This window comes from Tetrahymena thermophila (genome assembly GCF_000189635.1).
Source record: "Tetrahymena thermophila SB210 genomic scaffold scf_8254731, whole genome shotgun sequence".
Taxonomy (NCBI): Eukaryota; Ciliophora; class Oligohymenophorea; order Hymenostomatida; family Tetrahymenidae; genus Tetrahymena; species Tetrahymena thermophila.
In genome coordinates this window covers 386,118-403,505 of record NW_002476495.1, presented here as the reverse complement: position 1 = coordinate 403,505, position 17,388 = coordinate 386,118, and the positions used below count along the sequence as shown (strand labels likewise).

Genomic DNA, 17,388 nt, shown 5'->3' with positions numbered 1-17,388 from the left:
ACTGAACTAGGTAGGCATTAAGACTAATCTGCTTTTAGAAAATAGTTATTCTAACAAACTTAGCATTTATCATATGATATTTAGATTATCAAAAGAGAAATAACAATAGGGGCTTTTTTAGATCAGTAGGCAGTAAAAACCTCTCTGCCTACTATTTTTTTCGCCTTCCAAGTATTTCACTCGGAGGGCTACTTTTTAAGACTTTTTAAAAAACATTTTTAACAAATTTTTAATAATATATTACCAATTTAGGAAGCACATTAGGTATTTCAAATATAACTACTACCTAATAAATTAAATGAAAATTAAACCTTATAAATTTTAAACTATATATTTAAGTTTATATCGTTCAAATTTAATTTAATTTAAAATGAACTATTAATAAAACTATTTAGAAAATTAAAGTTTTAATTCAAATTAGTGGTTGATTTATGATATATTTGTTATGTTTCTATTATGTTAATTATTTATATATTAAATTAGTTAAAAAAAAAAACTAAACCCAAAATAATATTAAATATCAGTTTATTTTTTGAAAAAAATAATATAATAAAAACATTTTAATTTTTTTAGTCGAAGTAATATTTCATAATATATTTATTTTAAATTCTTAAATAAAAATAATTAGTTTTTTATTTTACTTACAGAATAAATAAAGCTTAATATTTAATATAAATATATTATTAATAGGGAAAAACGAAATTTAAAATTAATAAATCTTTTTAGTTAATAACAAATAAATAATATATATTATTAACATTTAATAATAATTTTCAGATATTTAACATATTATCTATTTCATATTCAGTAAAATAAATTAAATTATTATTTTTATCCACCTGGTTAATAGAATTTCATTTTATTAATTCATTAGAGTTATCCTCTTTATCTTTTAACTCTCTTTCTAATCAATTGCTATATTTAATTTTTTAAATCCTAATATTTAATTAAAAAATTTAATGATTAAAAAAAAACTATTATATATATTACATAAAAAAGTAGGAGATTAGTTTATCTAGCTGCTATATACATTATTTGGACTATTTTCATTATCTTTATCAAAGTAATCGCATTCAGTGTTTAAGTTTTGTTAATTTACAGTATCTAAGTATTTTTGTTTTAATTTTATTAATTTATTAGAGTTATCCTCTTTATCATTTTAACTTTCTATCTAATTCATTACTAAATTTAATTCTTCGAATTCTAATATTTAATTAAAAAATTTAATGATAAAAAAAAACAATCAAAAATATTACATAAAAAAATAGGAGATTAGTTTATCTTGTTGGTATATACAGTATTTGGGCTATTTTCATTATCTTTATCAAAGTAATCACTTTCTGAGTTTAATTTTTATTAATTTTTAGTAGCTAAGTCATTTAGTTTATTTTATTTAATAGTCTAATTAATCTACTAATCTTTAAATAGTCTTTTATGATTTTTACCTATAAATTAAATATATTAAATATAACAAATGACAAGAGTTTTAATACCTATTTATATCTTAACACCAGATAATAAGAGATCATACTTTTGCTCTTCACTAAGATTTAAAAATTCTTAAAAAATTCTTTTTATTTTAGCTTTCAATTAAGGATTTAATTTTTATTTTTGAAACTTTTGAACAAGCAACTTTGTATAAGAAAATTTTTAAAAAAATGAAATGATAACATTCTTAAATTATATTAAAAGTCCTATAATAACTCTTTTAATTACTAAAATAATAAACCAAGCATTGATTGTGATTATAATTATAATAGAAGTGATTACATAATAATTGAAGGGATTATTGTAAATGAATAAACAAAGTAATACAGAAACTGCACACACGTTTGTTTGATAGAAATCAACTGTATTGTACCCACTCAAACGATAGGGTTATAAAACACTAGATGCTATCCCATAGAGAGTAATCATCATAAAAATTAGCACTCCTTTAATATTAGTTTCTTGGGAATAGAAGTTAAGAATTATAATGATTAAAATTTTTTCTAAAATTTTCACGAATTCCCAATAATAATTTTGGCTTTTATACTCTTTATATAAAAAGCCATATTTCTTATATACTTAAATGTTTTGCAAGTCATTTTTATTTTTGTATAGTAAATAAAAAAGTCCAATAGGTATAATAAAAGCAAACACTAATAAGCAAGGAGCTACTAAGGTAGAACTATATCTCTAGTGCTGGCTAGTGTTGCATTCATAAGTTATATTATAGAGTATATAACTAGAATCTCCAATTACCCTACATGAAAGAATAGCTATCATTTGAGAAACTAAATCAGGCTAAACTAAAATAAATATAAAGATTGCAGCAGTACAAATAGAATAATAACGAACTTTTATATTTGTAAATACCCTTTATAAAATTAAGCTAAGTATAAACACCATTAAATAGCCAATTGGAACTATGAGAGTAAATAGTAGTTTAAGATATATCATTGGTATATCTGTTTACATATCTTTTAATATACATTCAGCAGAATTCATTTATTATCTTACAGGTGCTCCTAAATACTATGAAGTTTCAAATACATCTTTTGTTGATAAAATTTAAAATATTATTTTCATCTTAAAAAAATTAGTTTATATAAATAAATAATCTTGATTGATAGATAAATTAATAATTTTAAAATTAAAAAATTTTAATTTTTTTACCTGTAGTTATTTTTATATTGAAAGTAATAATTGATCCTATTATTTGTAAATAGTTAACTAATACTTTAATATAAACACTAGCTTTTTCTCCATTTCGAGATTTTCTATCTTTTTGGTTATCATATTTGACATTTAATTTAGATTAATATTTAGTCCCTTTTAAGGAAGTGCTTTGATTATTCTTTGATAAGTGTCTTTTCAGAGCTACTTAATAAGCATTTATTGTTTATTCCTCTAAGTCTCCTTTTATGGCAAGTCGAATTGAAAATAAAGTCCAGATTACTATTAAGATTGCTTTCCACAATAAAGTACTCAATTCTTTACATTACGCACATTAATAAGATCCAATTTTAGAATAGCTCTCTCCCCAATAGCTTCCATAAATCTTATTAATTTTAAATTTATTGTTAAAGTAATATTTAAAAAGTTGTATTTACATCACATTATTCACATAGAGGTCCTATGTAACCTTCTAAGCATACTTAATTCCCATAAGTATTTCCAATACAGTTTGAAGGCTTATTTACACATTCTATAACTAGAGGACTACTTTCATTTTTTCTCCAAAATCCTTAATTTACATATATAATTCCATTTTTGCATTTTGCTCCAGAAGGACATGAATAACATTATTGTGTATCGACAGAGTATTTATCTTAGTCACAGACAACACATTCTGTATATGTATTGTAAAAATTCTGAGTTTCACCATAATTACAACTTCTAAAATAAACTTCTAATTCATAAGAATAGTTTGACTAAAATTAATTAGTTTATTTATTTAAAATTTTTATAACATCAGATTTGAACTCAATTATTGCTTATGAATTTGGAATCCCTATTAATTACATACCTTAAAAAACAAATTATTTTTATTTTAAATCTACAAATGCTGTAGAATTTCCTCTAATGTAATAATTTGATATATTTTTTGTTTTGCTGCTAAATTATGCTTAAATCATTATTTTATCAGCATCTAATGGAAATATTGGTTTAGCAGTTTAATCTCTTAGCTAAAAGATTATATCTGGAATTTATCCTCCACTTTTAATATTGGATAAAATTAAAGAATTAGTTTACTAATTGAAATATTTATTTAAATCTGTTGTCATGATCAAACCTAAATGATCAGGATATGAATTGATATTATCTCCATAAAGAATGGCCTAGTTATTCAATATAATGCTTTAAGAGTCTATAACTGGATTTATACCTAGATTATTAATACATCCTCCGGTAACTGCTTTGTTATTTGATAGATTTGTTTTATAAATTTTGATCTATTACTGTACTGTTGATTCATTTTCTGAGCTAATAAATAAAGCCCCACCACTTCCATTTAAAGATTGATTGTCAGTAATTTAGCAATTAGACAAAGTTAAAGTAAAAATCTATTAATTGTATGATTAAAAATTTTAAATTATTTAAAAAAAAGAAGTATTACATCATCTTTTTAGGCTATTAAAAGCATAGCTCCTCCATCTGATATGGCAGTATTTTTAATCATTTGAGTATTTTGTATGTAGTTAAGATTAGAAACCAAACCATTAACTGATATAGCACCACCGTTATTGGCCTATTTTTAATAAATATTTAAATTACATAAAAGCTTGTATGATATTAAATTATTTTAATCACTTTTGATTCTAAAAATATAGAGTCAGATATAAAAAATTGTGTTTAGTTCAACTAAAGTATAGAGCCAAAGCATAGCATGCAAATTATTTTCTAAAATATTGTTTATTATTATATTTATAATTTAGATTAATATAGTGATATAAGTGCTCCTGAATTTATCAGAGAAATCTAGGATTGTAATACTCGTTTTGAGGATATCTAATTTATATTTATAAATTAGGAATCTTCAATTGTTAGAGATCCTTAATTGACACTAATTAAGTATGTGGAAAACGTAGAGTCTTTAATTATTAATCTTTAAATTATAATACTCGTATTAATACCATTAATTAGAAGAGGGGAAGTATTTTGTAAATTTTTTATTATTAAATTTTAAAATCCACAATCAACAATTGAGAGCATAGATTTTTAAAGTTAGAAAAATGACACTGATTAGATGTCAGATAGCTTAGTTATTTGATTCAAATAATCAGGATAGGTTTAGTTAAAATTATTATGAATATTAAAAAGAGTAACATTAGAATTTTAGATATTCAAAAAATATGAGTTGGCCTAGCCTAAAATATTGGTTAACTCTCCTTCATAGAATAGAATCTAGTTTAATAAATTCTAATTTTCTGATTATCTGAATATTGATTAAAAAAAAAATTTAATATTATATTTAATTTTCTTTATTTTATGGTTATAACTTTATGTTGATAAATATTTTTATCGAATCCATTGATTAAATGTGCACCTGGTGCTCAAAAAAAAATCAAAATTTATAAAGCAGGTAATAGGTGTGCATAAATTAAAATTAAATGAGCATTTTTAAAATTTTTGATTCCGCTCACTAGTGCGCATTTATACAAAGTTACCATTTTTATCTTAAATTAAAATAATTTACATTATTGAAATTGAGGAAGAATAAGAACTAAGTGTATAGATATTACTAAAGTTAGATGATTTACACACAAAACTTAAATTTGAGTTTTGTGAATTTATGTAAAATGCACCACCATCATTCTAAGCATAACCTTCTACAAAAGAAGATTTTTCTATAAAAATATTTGTTTCTGAACTAAGACTCTCTAAGTAAATAAATGAGCCTTAGCTTGCTGTGGATTGGCTAAAATTTGAAGAAAGAATTTATAAATTGCTTGATTTAGCCCTTAAGCAACCTCCTTATTATATTAAAGTTGTTACATTATCTGTGATATTAAATGAAGATTGCTTGCAATTAGCATTAATAATAGTTATATTAAGACCAACTATATATTGAAAATTAAAGATACTACTAGATACTGAATTAATATATTGGTTATTAACTAAATATATAGAACCTAATGGATTAATTGCCTGAATTGCAGAAGTTGAATAAGTTTATGTATTAGGATTTGCATTTAATCTATTTTAGCTAAAAATTGAGTTGCTTATTGTTATATTAGAAGTATAAGTGGAAGTAATAAAAATTGGATTAGCTTAGGAGTTAGTTTAAATTTATTCAAAATATGAACTTGTGATAACTACTTTTGATAAATTTATTACCGAATTTGTGTAAGCATAATTTTTTATTACTAAAATAGAATTACTTATTGCTTTTATATAGCTTGATTATAGATTAGTTATGCTAATCTTTTTTATTTCATTTAAAATTAAACATCCACCATATTCTCTATTGACTAAACTATCAAAAAATTGTTTATCATTTAAGCAAGAAATATTGCTAATTGAGACTAGAGAAGATTAGGATAATGAACAAAATGCTATTTCTTATTGGTTTTTTACTGTAACTTCTGTTATTAAAACTGAAAAAATTTGTTCAGTTAGAACTAATTAAGTAATTCCGAGGTAGATGTCTGATTAAACTTAAGAAGAGGGAAAGTAAGAATTATCTGTGAAATTTAAATAACTCATATTTAAAGTGTGTTAGGGAAGAGGATTTATTGAATAAATAGCATCAAAAAAGAGATAATTGTGTGTTGTATAAAATGAGTTATTGTACATAGTTATATTCTAGAACTAAAATGTTTAATTTTTTTGTTAGATTGTGCTGGCAGTTGAGAATATCTATAAATTACAAAACTGATTATTGGATATAGTCATATTAGCTACATTGAATTCACCAGCTTCAAATAGCTAACCAGAGAATTGTGGATAGTAAATTTAATTTATATCGCATAGATTATTTTAAATTATAAAAGTATCAATAATAACATTAACATCGCTCTATTAGGTTAATATACTGAATTTTTCACTTAATTTACAACTATCTATTAGAATATTTTAAAGTGCAATCTATTTAATATAATAAAAATATTTTATTTTTAATTTAAAATTAAAAAAATTACCTATTAAGAATTAACTATTGTTATTAAAGTTGATTTATTTGAAAAATCTAAACTTTTTATGTTTATATTTTTAAAAGTCAAGAAAGAATTATTTATTTAAAAAAAGAAGCAATCAGATGTTCCATCTGTTGAAGATATACTTATGTTATCTATAGTAGCACTTGAAGTAATACCATCAAAATAGAACCCACACTTTTATTAGGAGCTACTAATAATAAAATTAAAAAGTATATCATCAATGCTTAGCATAAATAGACCCGAGAATTGGAGCAACTAATTTACATTAATTTAAGCTAATTGATTATTATTCCAGCTCTAAATTGTTAAATTTGTTTATGCAAAAACTTACAAAGTTAGCAGTTCATTGTAAAATACCATCTAATTTTAGTTGCTCACTAATATATTAACGTTTAGAATTTCAAATCCGTTTATTAATTCGAAATATTATTTAACCTATTTTTAAAATGAAAATATTATTTTTAAATAGAAAAATACTTTGGTAAAATATTTATTTTAATCTAGAGATTTACTAAAAGTAAAGATGAAATTATACTCAAAGAAGATGTAAAAGGATATTCAAAAGAACCTATCCCATATAGACCTTTAGTATCAGTAGTTTCAGTAGTATTAAAATAAAACTACATTTAGCATTTCTAAGTACAACTAGGCAAATTTTAAAGACATTATCCAATAGGGAAAAATGTATTACTATATTAATACTAAATAAATAAAACCTAAGTCATTTCTATATACTGAATATTATTTCCAACATCTGTTAAAGAAGGAGACTGGAAATGCATAAATTATTCAAATTATTAAGTAACTGTATTAAAACTCCATAAATAAACATCTCCGCTCATATTATCTCCAACTCCAAACATATTAATTTTATTCAATACATTTAAATAGAATGGATTTGACAATAGTTTCATTAATGGTTTAAATGTTTTTTTAGAGAAATTATAGATAATTAGACTGTAATCACCACAAACTATTATTAGAAATTTATTATCGTCAGTATGAAATAATTAACCAATTATTGAGCCTGAACAATCGGACGCTTTTATCAAAATTAATTTTTAAATAAATAAATAAATAAAATAATTTTAAAAATATTTTATTAATATTTTTTTTAAATTAATGAAAAAAAACATTTAACTGTTGGGATAGGATTTTTTTTTTGATTAGTTTATTTTCATCTAAAATAAAATGAAATTAATTCCCATTTTGAATTTTATGTTTGATTTTATTGTAAGATTACCTATTGAGTATTTGAATGAAAGGTCTATAGAATTCCAAACAAAAATACTTCCATTAACAGCTATTCCAACAATTTCTTAATCTTCTTAGGAATAGAGAGCATAACTTGTATTTTCATTATTGTCTTCTACTTTATCAGAGAGCAATTAAAACTATTATTAAGAGGTAATACTTATAGCATAAAATAAGAAATTTTCATTATTTTATTTATTAGGTATTCCTACAATAACCCAAACAGCTTGATTAATATCTTAGTAGGGATCAATATTGAAGCTTATTGAATCAGTATCAAGATTTATCTAACTTAAATCGTATACCTGTTTTTATATTTATAATAACTTTAATATTTTTGATTAAGATAGAAAGAAAGAAATAATTACTTAAGGAGTGAATGATGAGTCCATTACTTTATAAAATGCTAAGTATGTAGCATCATGCATAGCAATAAAACAAGTATCACAGTTTTTTACAGAAAAAAATGTATTTTATCTTGCTTTGATTGACTAAATAAGAGGATAAGTAAGGATAGATTTTAGGTTACTTGGAGAATCTTTAGTGACTACTATTTCATCTTATGTAGTAGTTACAGCAAAGTATATTTCTTAATTGAGTTAGAAACTAAATGTTTTTGTTTACCATATAGAATTTAAAGCTTAAGTTTTATAGTACAATGGTTAAAGTAAATTTATTTTTGAAATTTTATTTTTACCAAAACGAGTGAGCGAAGTGTCTGTACTATATGAATAAACAAATATAGCTTATTATAATTCTTAATCATCACTGTATGGTATTAAAAATTATTGACTTTCTTCCAAATGATACCATTCATATATTAGATTTCCAGGTGGTTTAACAATAAAAGGTTTATTGATATTAGCAAAGCTAAAAGAATCAAATGTATTTGTATTCTAATTATAGACAAAATTTAAATCTATTCTATAAATATAACTAGCGTTACTTATGTATAAACTGCCTAAATTATTTTTAGAATTTACAAAGCTAAAACTGATTACATTATATCCTGAAAAACCAATTGGTACATCTATTTTTTAAAATTTTAAGAAATTTATAATGAAAATTATTATTATATTTAATCTACAATCGGTCTTGATTAATTTTATCTAATTCGCTTATAAATTAATGATCTAGAAAGCATTGATTTAACAATGGGCTCCTGCTAAAAATATAATATCATAACTCTAGTGGAGATCTATTAAGTAATAATCTTAAACTATAAAATAAAATAGAGTGAAATACTATTCTTTAAAAGACTTAAAAAATTAATTATACAATCTTTCGAATAATATCCATTGAATGAGAATTCAAAAGTTTTAAAATCAATTGACCAAGTGTAAGCACCATAATAATCAACTACTGCTATAAAATTCTAACCATTTTAAAGCTAAAGTAACTTTGCAGACACAATAATATTATAAATGTCAGAATTAAAAACTAAAATATTCAAAGATAGAATTAATTTTCCTTCTACAAAGTCAACAACATATAAGAAATATGTTGCACTTTTTAAGACACAATAATTAGATCCTTTGATGAAATGCATAGTCTCTAAATCAGTGAATGGTAGCGTTTATTAAGATTCAAGAGTATAAGGATCTGCGTATATTAGCTATTATGAATTCAGAACTAAAATTTGATTTCTTTCTTGTACATACTCCATTTGATTTATAACGTATTTAGCTTTAATAAAATAAAAATTATTTTTTAAAAGTATAAACTATTATTTAAATTTACTCTTAACAGCATTCACAATATTATCAATTTCACTAGAAATATCATTGTAATATACTATACTCTAAGACTATACACCGCCAATAAAACGTATAGTGTTTATCAAAAGTATATTAGTGTTAGGCAACTTCAAAAAATTAATAGGAATATAGTTCTCAAAATATTTAGCCTCTGTTTTTTAAAATTTATATCATAATGAATTAAAATATTAATTTAATCTTACGGTGCTGACTAGAAAAAGCTTAACATATTTAAGCATTTAAATTTTGTATTGATTACAATAAGATTATGACTGTTAAATTCAAAGTAAAGAATGATTTACTCATACTAATAGATATTTTTTAAACCTTCTATTATTACTATTGTTAATTCAAATATGTTTTGGTATAAGATTATTGAATTATTTCGTGGAGAGTTTTTTAAATAACTTCAAATGTTTATCTATTATTATTTTTGATGTTTCTTATTCTTTTCTTTTATTCTTATATCTCAAATTTAGGATTTAAATGTACACTTCTATTATTATTGAAATTAATCTAAAAAAACTAAAAAATATTCTTTAAACCTTCTATTATTCTGTTTTTAATTCAAATATAGGTTAAGATTATTGAATTATTTCGTGGAGAGCTTTTAAATAACTTCAAATGTTGATTAATTATTATTTTTGATGTTTCTTATTCTTTTCTTTTATTCTTATATCTCAAATTTAGGATTTAAATGTTAACTTCTATTATTGAAATTAATCTAAAAAAACTAAAAAATATGCTTTCAATCTTCTATTATTCTGTTTTTAATTCAAATATAGGTTTTTATATAAGATTATTGAATTATTTGGTGGGGAGTTTTTTAAATAACTTCAAATGTTGATTAATTATTATTTTTGATGTTTCTTATTCTTTTTTTTTATTCTTATATTTCAAATTTAGGATTTAAATGTACACTTCTATTATTGAAATTAATCTAAAAAAACTAAAAAATATTCTTTAAACCTTCTATTATTCTGTTTTTAATTTAAATATAGGTTAAGATTATTGAATTATTTCGTGGAGAGTTTTTTAAATAACTTCAAATGTTTATCTATTATTATTTTTGATGTTTCTTATTCTTTACTTTTATTCTTATATCTCAAATTTAGGATTTAAATGTACACTTCTATTATTGAAATTAATCTAAAAAAACTAAAAAATATTCTTTAAACCTTCTATTATTCTGTTTTTAATTCAAATATAGGTTAAGATTATTGAATTATTTCGTGGAGAGTTTTTTAAATAACTTCAAATGTTTATCTATTATTATTTTTGATGTTTCTTATTCTTTTCTTTTATTCTTATATCTCAAATTTAGGATTTAAATGTACACTTCTATTATTATTGAAATTAATCTAAAAAAACTAAAAAATATTCTTTAAACCTTCTATTATTCTGTTTTTAATTCAAATATAGGTTAAGATTATTGAATTATTTCGTGGAGAGTTTTTTAAATAACTTCAAATGTTGATTAATTATTATTTTTGATGTTTCTTATTCTTTTCTTTTACTATTTTTAATTCAAATATAGGTTTTGGTATAAGATTATTGAATTATTTGGTGTGGAGTTTTTTAAATAACTTCAAATGTTGATTAATTATTATTTTTGATGTTTCTTATTCTATTCTTTTATCTACAATATATATCTAGAAAGCTACCTCTAATAACAATTAATAAAAATTTGAATTACTATTTGAATACTTATTTTTAAATGGATTTTTGATAGCTTTATTAAATATATGTTTCTATATGTAATTAAAAAAAATTTGTCAATTCAAAATAATGAATACACTTATATATAAATTATATTAATAAGAAATAAAATGAATCAATTAATTATTATAATATTTTAAAATTCATTTATAATCTTTAAAGAACAAATATTTAGAATCTTTTTTATATTTAATTAGTTTCATTCTTTTCTTTCTGTATCAGGATTAAATATGATCTACTAAGAATCAAAATAATATTTTGACTTTCTTTTTCTATTTGTACTATCTAGGTTTTAGTTTATGTTATATATATTTGTTTCAGATTATTATTGTTCAACTTTTTAGATGTTTTTACTACTTGGCTGTGTAGATTATAAACTATGACTACTCTTGTAAATGCTTTAAGAAAAAACAGAGTTCCTTTTTCTTCTATTTATTTACCAATTTATTTATTTTTAAGAATTAATTTGTTGCTCGCCTTATACATTAGGAGTTTGGTAGATAATACTAATTGATTATATTTCTTCTTTATTATCTAAGTTCTTATCTAGATTGTTATTATTAACTATATTTTAATCCATATTTTTGTTAAGCTATACAGGTGAGGATTCTAAGATAGCTGGTTATACCTAAGATTTACTCTTTTTATTTTTAATGTACATTACTAGTGATTTAACTAATTGATAAATAGATACTATGAGATCTTTAATAATAAAAATAGTAAAGTATGCTATTAAAAATCCACTAATAGCAACAATTATCCATCCAATTTTCATTCTTGTATCTTCGTTTTCATCTTAACTATCCTTAACTAACAATGAAGCACAAATTTAAATGGCTATCATTAAAACTTCCTAAATAATAAATTACACATTTTCGAAGTTACTTTTAAAAGGAGTCACTACTGATAAGTATATTATTATAAATATGTTGAGAACGCATATAAAGGAAATTTATATGTATGTATAGTCATACATAAAACTTATCACCATACAAAATAGAATTTTTCTGAAGTATAAGACCACATTATAATACTTGCTAAACTTGAAAATTAACTACTCTCTTATAGTTTTTTTCCCTTCTAATAAATTAGTTAATGAGCTAGAAAACGATTTCAATCTTATTTCCGAAAGTGAGGGAGATATTGCGGTAAATCTAGTTCTTTTTCTCCTTAGTGTTTGATTGCGTGTATAGTATCTTTTACCATTATTTAATTCTATAGTTTATAATTCTTCAGGGACCTCAGATATTTTTTAGTTAAATATTTGAGCTAAGTTTTTTACTTCAAACTAGTTTTCATTTTTAACAGATTTTGTTTAAAAATCATCATTTTATAAATCGACTACTTCATTTTCTTTCAAAGGCTTGTCGTAACTTGAAATTTCTGGGAGTTTCAATCCATTTATAAGAGAAGAATATTTTGTCTGAAAATCCTTATCAATACTTATATTTTAATTCTTATATATCTTATAAAGATATAAAAAAGGGATGCCAAAAAATATAATAAAGCAAAGAGAGTGGAATGTGTAGTTTACTACATATGAGTTTTTGTCATCAAAGTTGTAGGTCTTAAATTAAATAAGTATTCCTACAACTAAGTATATGTAGAATGACCAACTCAAATCAATAATTGCTCCATATTCCCAAGTTTCTTTAATAGCTCTTTGACAATAAGAATTGATATATTTGATAGAAGTTTTCGCAAATATTTTAGCTAAAAGATACAATCCGAAACCTGCTAAGTAAATTGTAAAGTATTAACCAGAGTTATTCAAAAAATAATTATCAGTGTTCATTTCCATAAATTTGGGTGGTGACTCTTAATAATAGTTAGGATCTACAATAAAAGAGAAAAGATTAGGCACAAACGGGAAATTAAAGTTTTTAAACAGCTCATAAAATTTCATTATATTTAAAGGGAATCTAATATTTAAAAACATAAGATAGTATAAGAAACCGGTAATATCGAGGGTGTTACAGACGATATAAAAATTTCCAAAAAACACAGAAGGTACAATAGATGATATCAAAGATGTGGATATTCCTTATCCTACACTAGCTATTTATTAAGCAGCCTAAACTTGAGATTAAGACAAATATACATAGGGAATAAGATCTTATGTTTGTGTAACAACAGAAATAGAATTTTAATAGCTAAAACTTTTGTCAATAATTGTTACATTTATTTTAGAGTTTTTTATGTTAATTGACGGATTAATTAAAATGATTATAGTAGAATTAGATTATTATTATAAAGTCATGGTATATTGATTCTAAGTAAAACCAGAAATAGAAATGCTGAATATACCTATTTTAAATTCAATAAAATGTTAGAAATTTTAAAATTATTTTTTTTTAATTCCACTCAAAAAAATTTTTAAAATAAAATTTATTTTTTTAAAAAAATAATTAATAATTTGGGAAAAATAAATTTTATTTACTTAATAATTAAGACTATGCAAGGCTATTTTATTGGAGTTGATATTAAAAATTTAAAGTTATATTGTATCCATTATCTAGCAATTATTATTTTATTTAAAATGAATTTTATTAAGGAGTTGGGATAATTATTAAAGTGCACTGTAATTAATCTGATGAAATTTGATATCCATTATTGCATATTTAGCATGCTTGATAATTATTCGCCAAACATTATTTACAGTTCTAAACACCACAAGGTTAGCATTAAGTTTGTGAAGAATTTAAATAGTAATTTTATTAGCATTATTAGCAAATATTATAATTATAACTTGAGCATTGTTAGCAATTTTTAACTTGGCATATTTGGCAATCAGTGTTATCACTATTAGGTAAAAAGTTATTAAAACATTTCAAGCATCTATTGTATGCTCCATCGCATTGTTAGCAATTATTCACTTAGCAAGTTAAGCACTATAACTAATCTGCTGTTAAATAAAAGTTATTCTAACAGTTTTAGCATTTATTATATGATCCTAAGCATTGCTAACAATTATTTACTTAGCATGGTAGACATTAGGATTGGTCTGCTGTTAAATAAAAATTATTTTAACAGCTTTAGCATTTACTGTATGATCCTATACATTATTAACAATTATTTACTGAACAAGGTAGGCATTAAGACTAATCTGCTTTTAGAAAATAGTTATTCTAACAAACTTAGCATTTATCATATGATCCTATACATTGCTAACAATTATTTACTTAGCATGGTAGGCATTAAGATTTATTAGCTGTTAAATAAAAATTATTATTGCAAGATTGGCATTCATATAAATTCGTTCCACATAAATTACAATTAGAAACTGCGCATGCAACACATGATTTTTAATCAACAGAAATATAATAATTACTTTAACAAGTTTTACAAAGTAAATAATTATTATCTTAGCAAGTAGCGCAATTATTTACAGCACATAAATTACATTAGGATTAATCTGCACTAAGATAGTACCCAGTAACACATTTTTGGCATTATTAATAGTTACTAGAAAGACATTAAGAACAATTAGCTACACTACAAGGAAGACATTAACTCTAATTTGAATTTAGGGATAAATTAGGAGAACATGTACTGCAAGCAAGGGGATTTTGAGAAACACATGCCTAGCAATTTGCAACTATACAAGAATTTATAGATATGCATTGGTTAGTGCTTGGATTTACGACATATTAAGAAATGCAGGTTTAGCAATTAGTTGAACTTCCTTGTAAACAAGTTGCGCAATTTGGTGAAGTACATGGTAATTAGCAAGATAAGAAATCTTAGCTTAATTAATAACCAGAATTACAAATAGAGCACTTACCTTTATTAATTATTTTGTAAATATTAATAATGTAAATTCAAAAAATAAATTTTGTAAATTTAGATCCAATTTAAATGAGTGGTAATTAATACAGTAATCTAATTAATTAATTTAATAAGTAAAATTTGCATCTATATATTTTTAATTTTTCAAATAACAATTGATTCTATTGTAACTTTTAGATATAAATTACTCATTCGAAATTATTAATTTAAAAACAAATTTAATTACCATTAGAAGAGCAGATACTACAGTTAGCTATCTAGCATTAAAGACAATTTTATTAATTAATAGGGTCTATGTAATATGAAGAATTAGCGCATTATAAGCAACCATTTTAATTGCATTTTATGCAATTTTAACCACAACCAGTACAAATTGAATTGCTATTTAAATATTAATTACTATTACACACAGAACCACAAGTATTTGTTGGTGATAAGCTGTATCCAAATTCACACGAATTACAAAATCCATAAGGATAGCAATCAAAACAGTTACTTGTCATGCAGCCACATCTATATGAAGAATGGTTATTATCTGGATAAATTAATACAAATTAATAATAAGGACACTTATACTGAGATAAATTTTCCTATCCAGAACAATTACCATAAGTCTAGGAAGCAGAATCATATAGAGCGCAATTAAAGCTGTAAGGTTAGCAATATGGATAGTCGAAATACTAATCTAATTTTTATATAAAATAATATTTAGTTTATATAATTCCTGCATCTTAATTTTTAAATAAATTACCTTATCCACAAATGAAAAGATTTGAAGATAAAACACAAGTATTATTAGAGAGTTAATAACCTGGTTTGCATTAAACACAAATATTTTCAGATTAGCTTACAGCACATAAATAACAGTTATTAGAGCATCCTTAAGTTTGCTAGCATACTATTTATCCAGAAGGTAGAGTTGAGAGCTTGAAGTCATTTTTGCAAGACTAACAATTTAATTAATTTGTACATATTTTGCAGTTTATTGAGCAGCTCAACCAAATAGAAATCGACTTTATTCCTAAAATAGATGTATTAGGATTACTAGTAATAATTTTAGAGAATGTAATAATTAAATTATTATTTGTAAGTTGATTCTAACCTCTATTTAGACTTATAGAGGCCTTTTAAATATATTATTATTTGCCATTACATACTAAAGTATTTACATCATCGTACAAAGACTAAGAACCTGGGTTAAATGTCTAAGAAACCTATGAATTTATATCTATTTTTAAATAGGCTCCATTATCTATATAATATAAAATATCGACTCCAACTACTGCATATTAAATAAAACTTCCAATATTATAGCTATATACTATATTTCCGCTCACTGTTAACCTAGTGTCGATTACTAAACCAAATTGAGAGGTTGGATCACCATTTAAATAGCAGCTAGTATTGCAATTTGTTATAGCCTATCCATCATCTAATGAATACCAAGTACCATTTGTACCACTTAAACAACTTTGTTAGCTAGGGAAATCTTTTTAAATGATAGATACTTATGAGGCTACTTTTGCTTTTTTAATCGAAGATATTAATTAAATTTTATTTATATGTCAACTAAAATTTAATAATTTAAATAAATAAGTAATAAAATTCTTAAATTACTAAATATTTCTAGAAAGATAAATAGAATAGTTGCATATTTATTATCCATTTCTAACTTTTTTAATACCTTTTGTTAGTTTTGCTTCTTTTAATTAAATTAAACTTTGATTCTTTTTTTACTTATTTTGTTTTTTGATGTAATCAGAAAGAGAAATTTATTATTTAGATTGAAATTCACATTATGATGCAAAGAAAAGTAATTTAACTCTTTATTATAAACATTGGTGAGACAAAAAATCCAAAATAAGATTTAAGCTCAATTAATAATAATTAGTAAGTTAAATTTTTTTTCATGTATTAGCACTTTGTCTATTAAGACATTTATAAATAAAATGAATGATACATCATGTAAGGAATTACATATAAGATTCTCAAATATTAATTTAAAAGTAGTTTTTCCCCCCAACTATTATTATGAATAAATACAACATATATCAATTTTAGAAATTATTAATAAACATTAATATGATCATATTCAAATATAATCTTTGATTACATTGATATATCCATTGATACTGTTTGATTTCTTTTGAAATTAATATTGTAGCTATATATCGAATAAATTAAAAACATCTACATTTAGTCATATATTTTTTAATAACTAAACA

General features: G+C 22.7%; 2 protein-coding genes across 2 annotated transcripts; both read right to left on the bottom strand. All coding sequences in view use genetic code 6, as the record gives it.

Moving 5' to 3' along the window:
* Positions 1–586: 586 nt before the first annotated feature.
* Positions 587–9,961, bottom strand: TTHERM_000598670 (transmembrane protein, putative; the record flags this gene model as incomplete). Its single annotated transcript, XM_012796438.1, has 19 exons — positions 587–936; positions 976–1,203; positions 1,257–1,445; positions 1,494–1,632; positions 1,771–2,537; positions 2,659–3,043; positions 3,096–4,049; positions 4,103–4,234; positions 4,480–4,577; positions 4,620–4,890; positions 5,146–6,573; positions 6,627–7,079; positions 7,157–7,686; positions 7,888–8,203; positions 8,267–8,928; positions 8,986–9,096; positions 9,177–9,584; positions 9,639–9,806; positions 9,859–9,961. The coding sequence occupies 19 exons, from the start codon at positions 9,959–9,961 to the stop codon at positions 587–589; spliced, it is 7,692 nt and encodes a 2,563-aa protein (XP_012651892.1).
* Positions 9,962–11,573: 1,612 nt separating this feature from the next.
* TTHERM_00598660 (hypothetical protein) lies at positions 11,574–16,829 on the bottom strand (the record flags this gene model as incomplete). The annotated part of the gene is made up of 5 exons (XM_001011730.2): positions 11,574–13,681; positions 13,815–15,158; positions 15,390–15,848; positions 15,915–16,688; positions 16,781–16,829. The coding sequence occupies 5 exons, from the start codon at positions 16,827–16,829 to the stop codon at positions 11,574–11,576; spliced, it is 4,734 nt and encodes a 1,577-aa protein (XP_001011730.2).
* Positions 16,830–17,388: the final 559 nt, after the last annotated feature.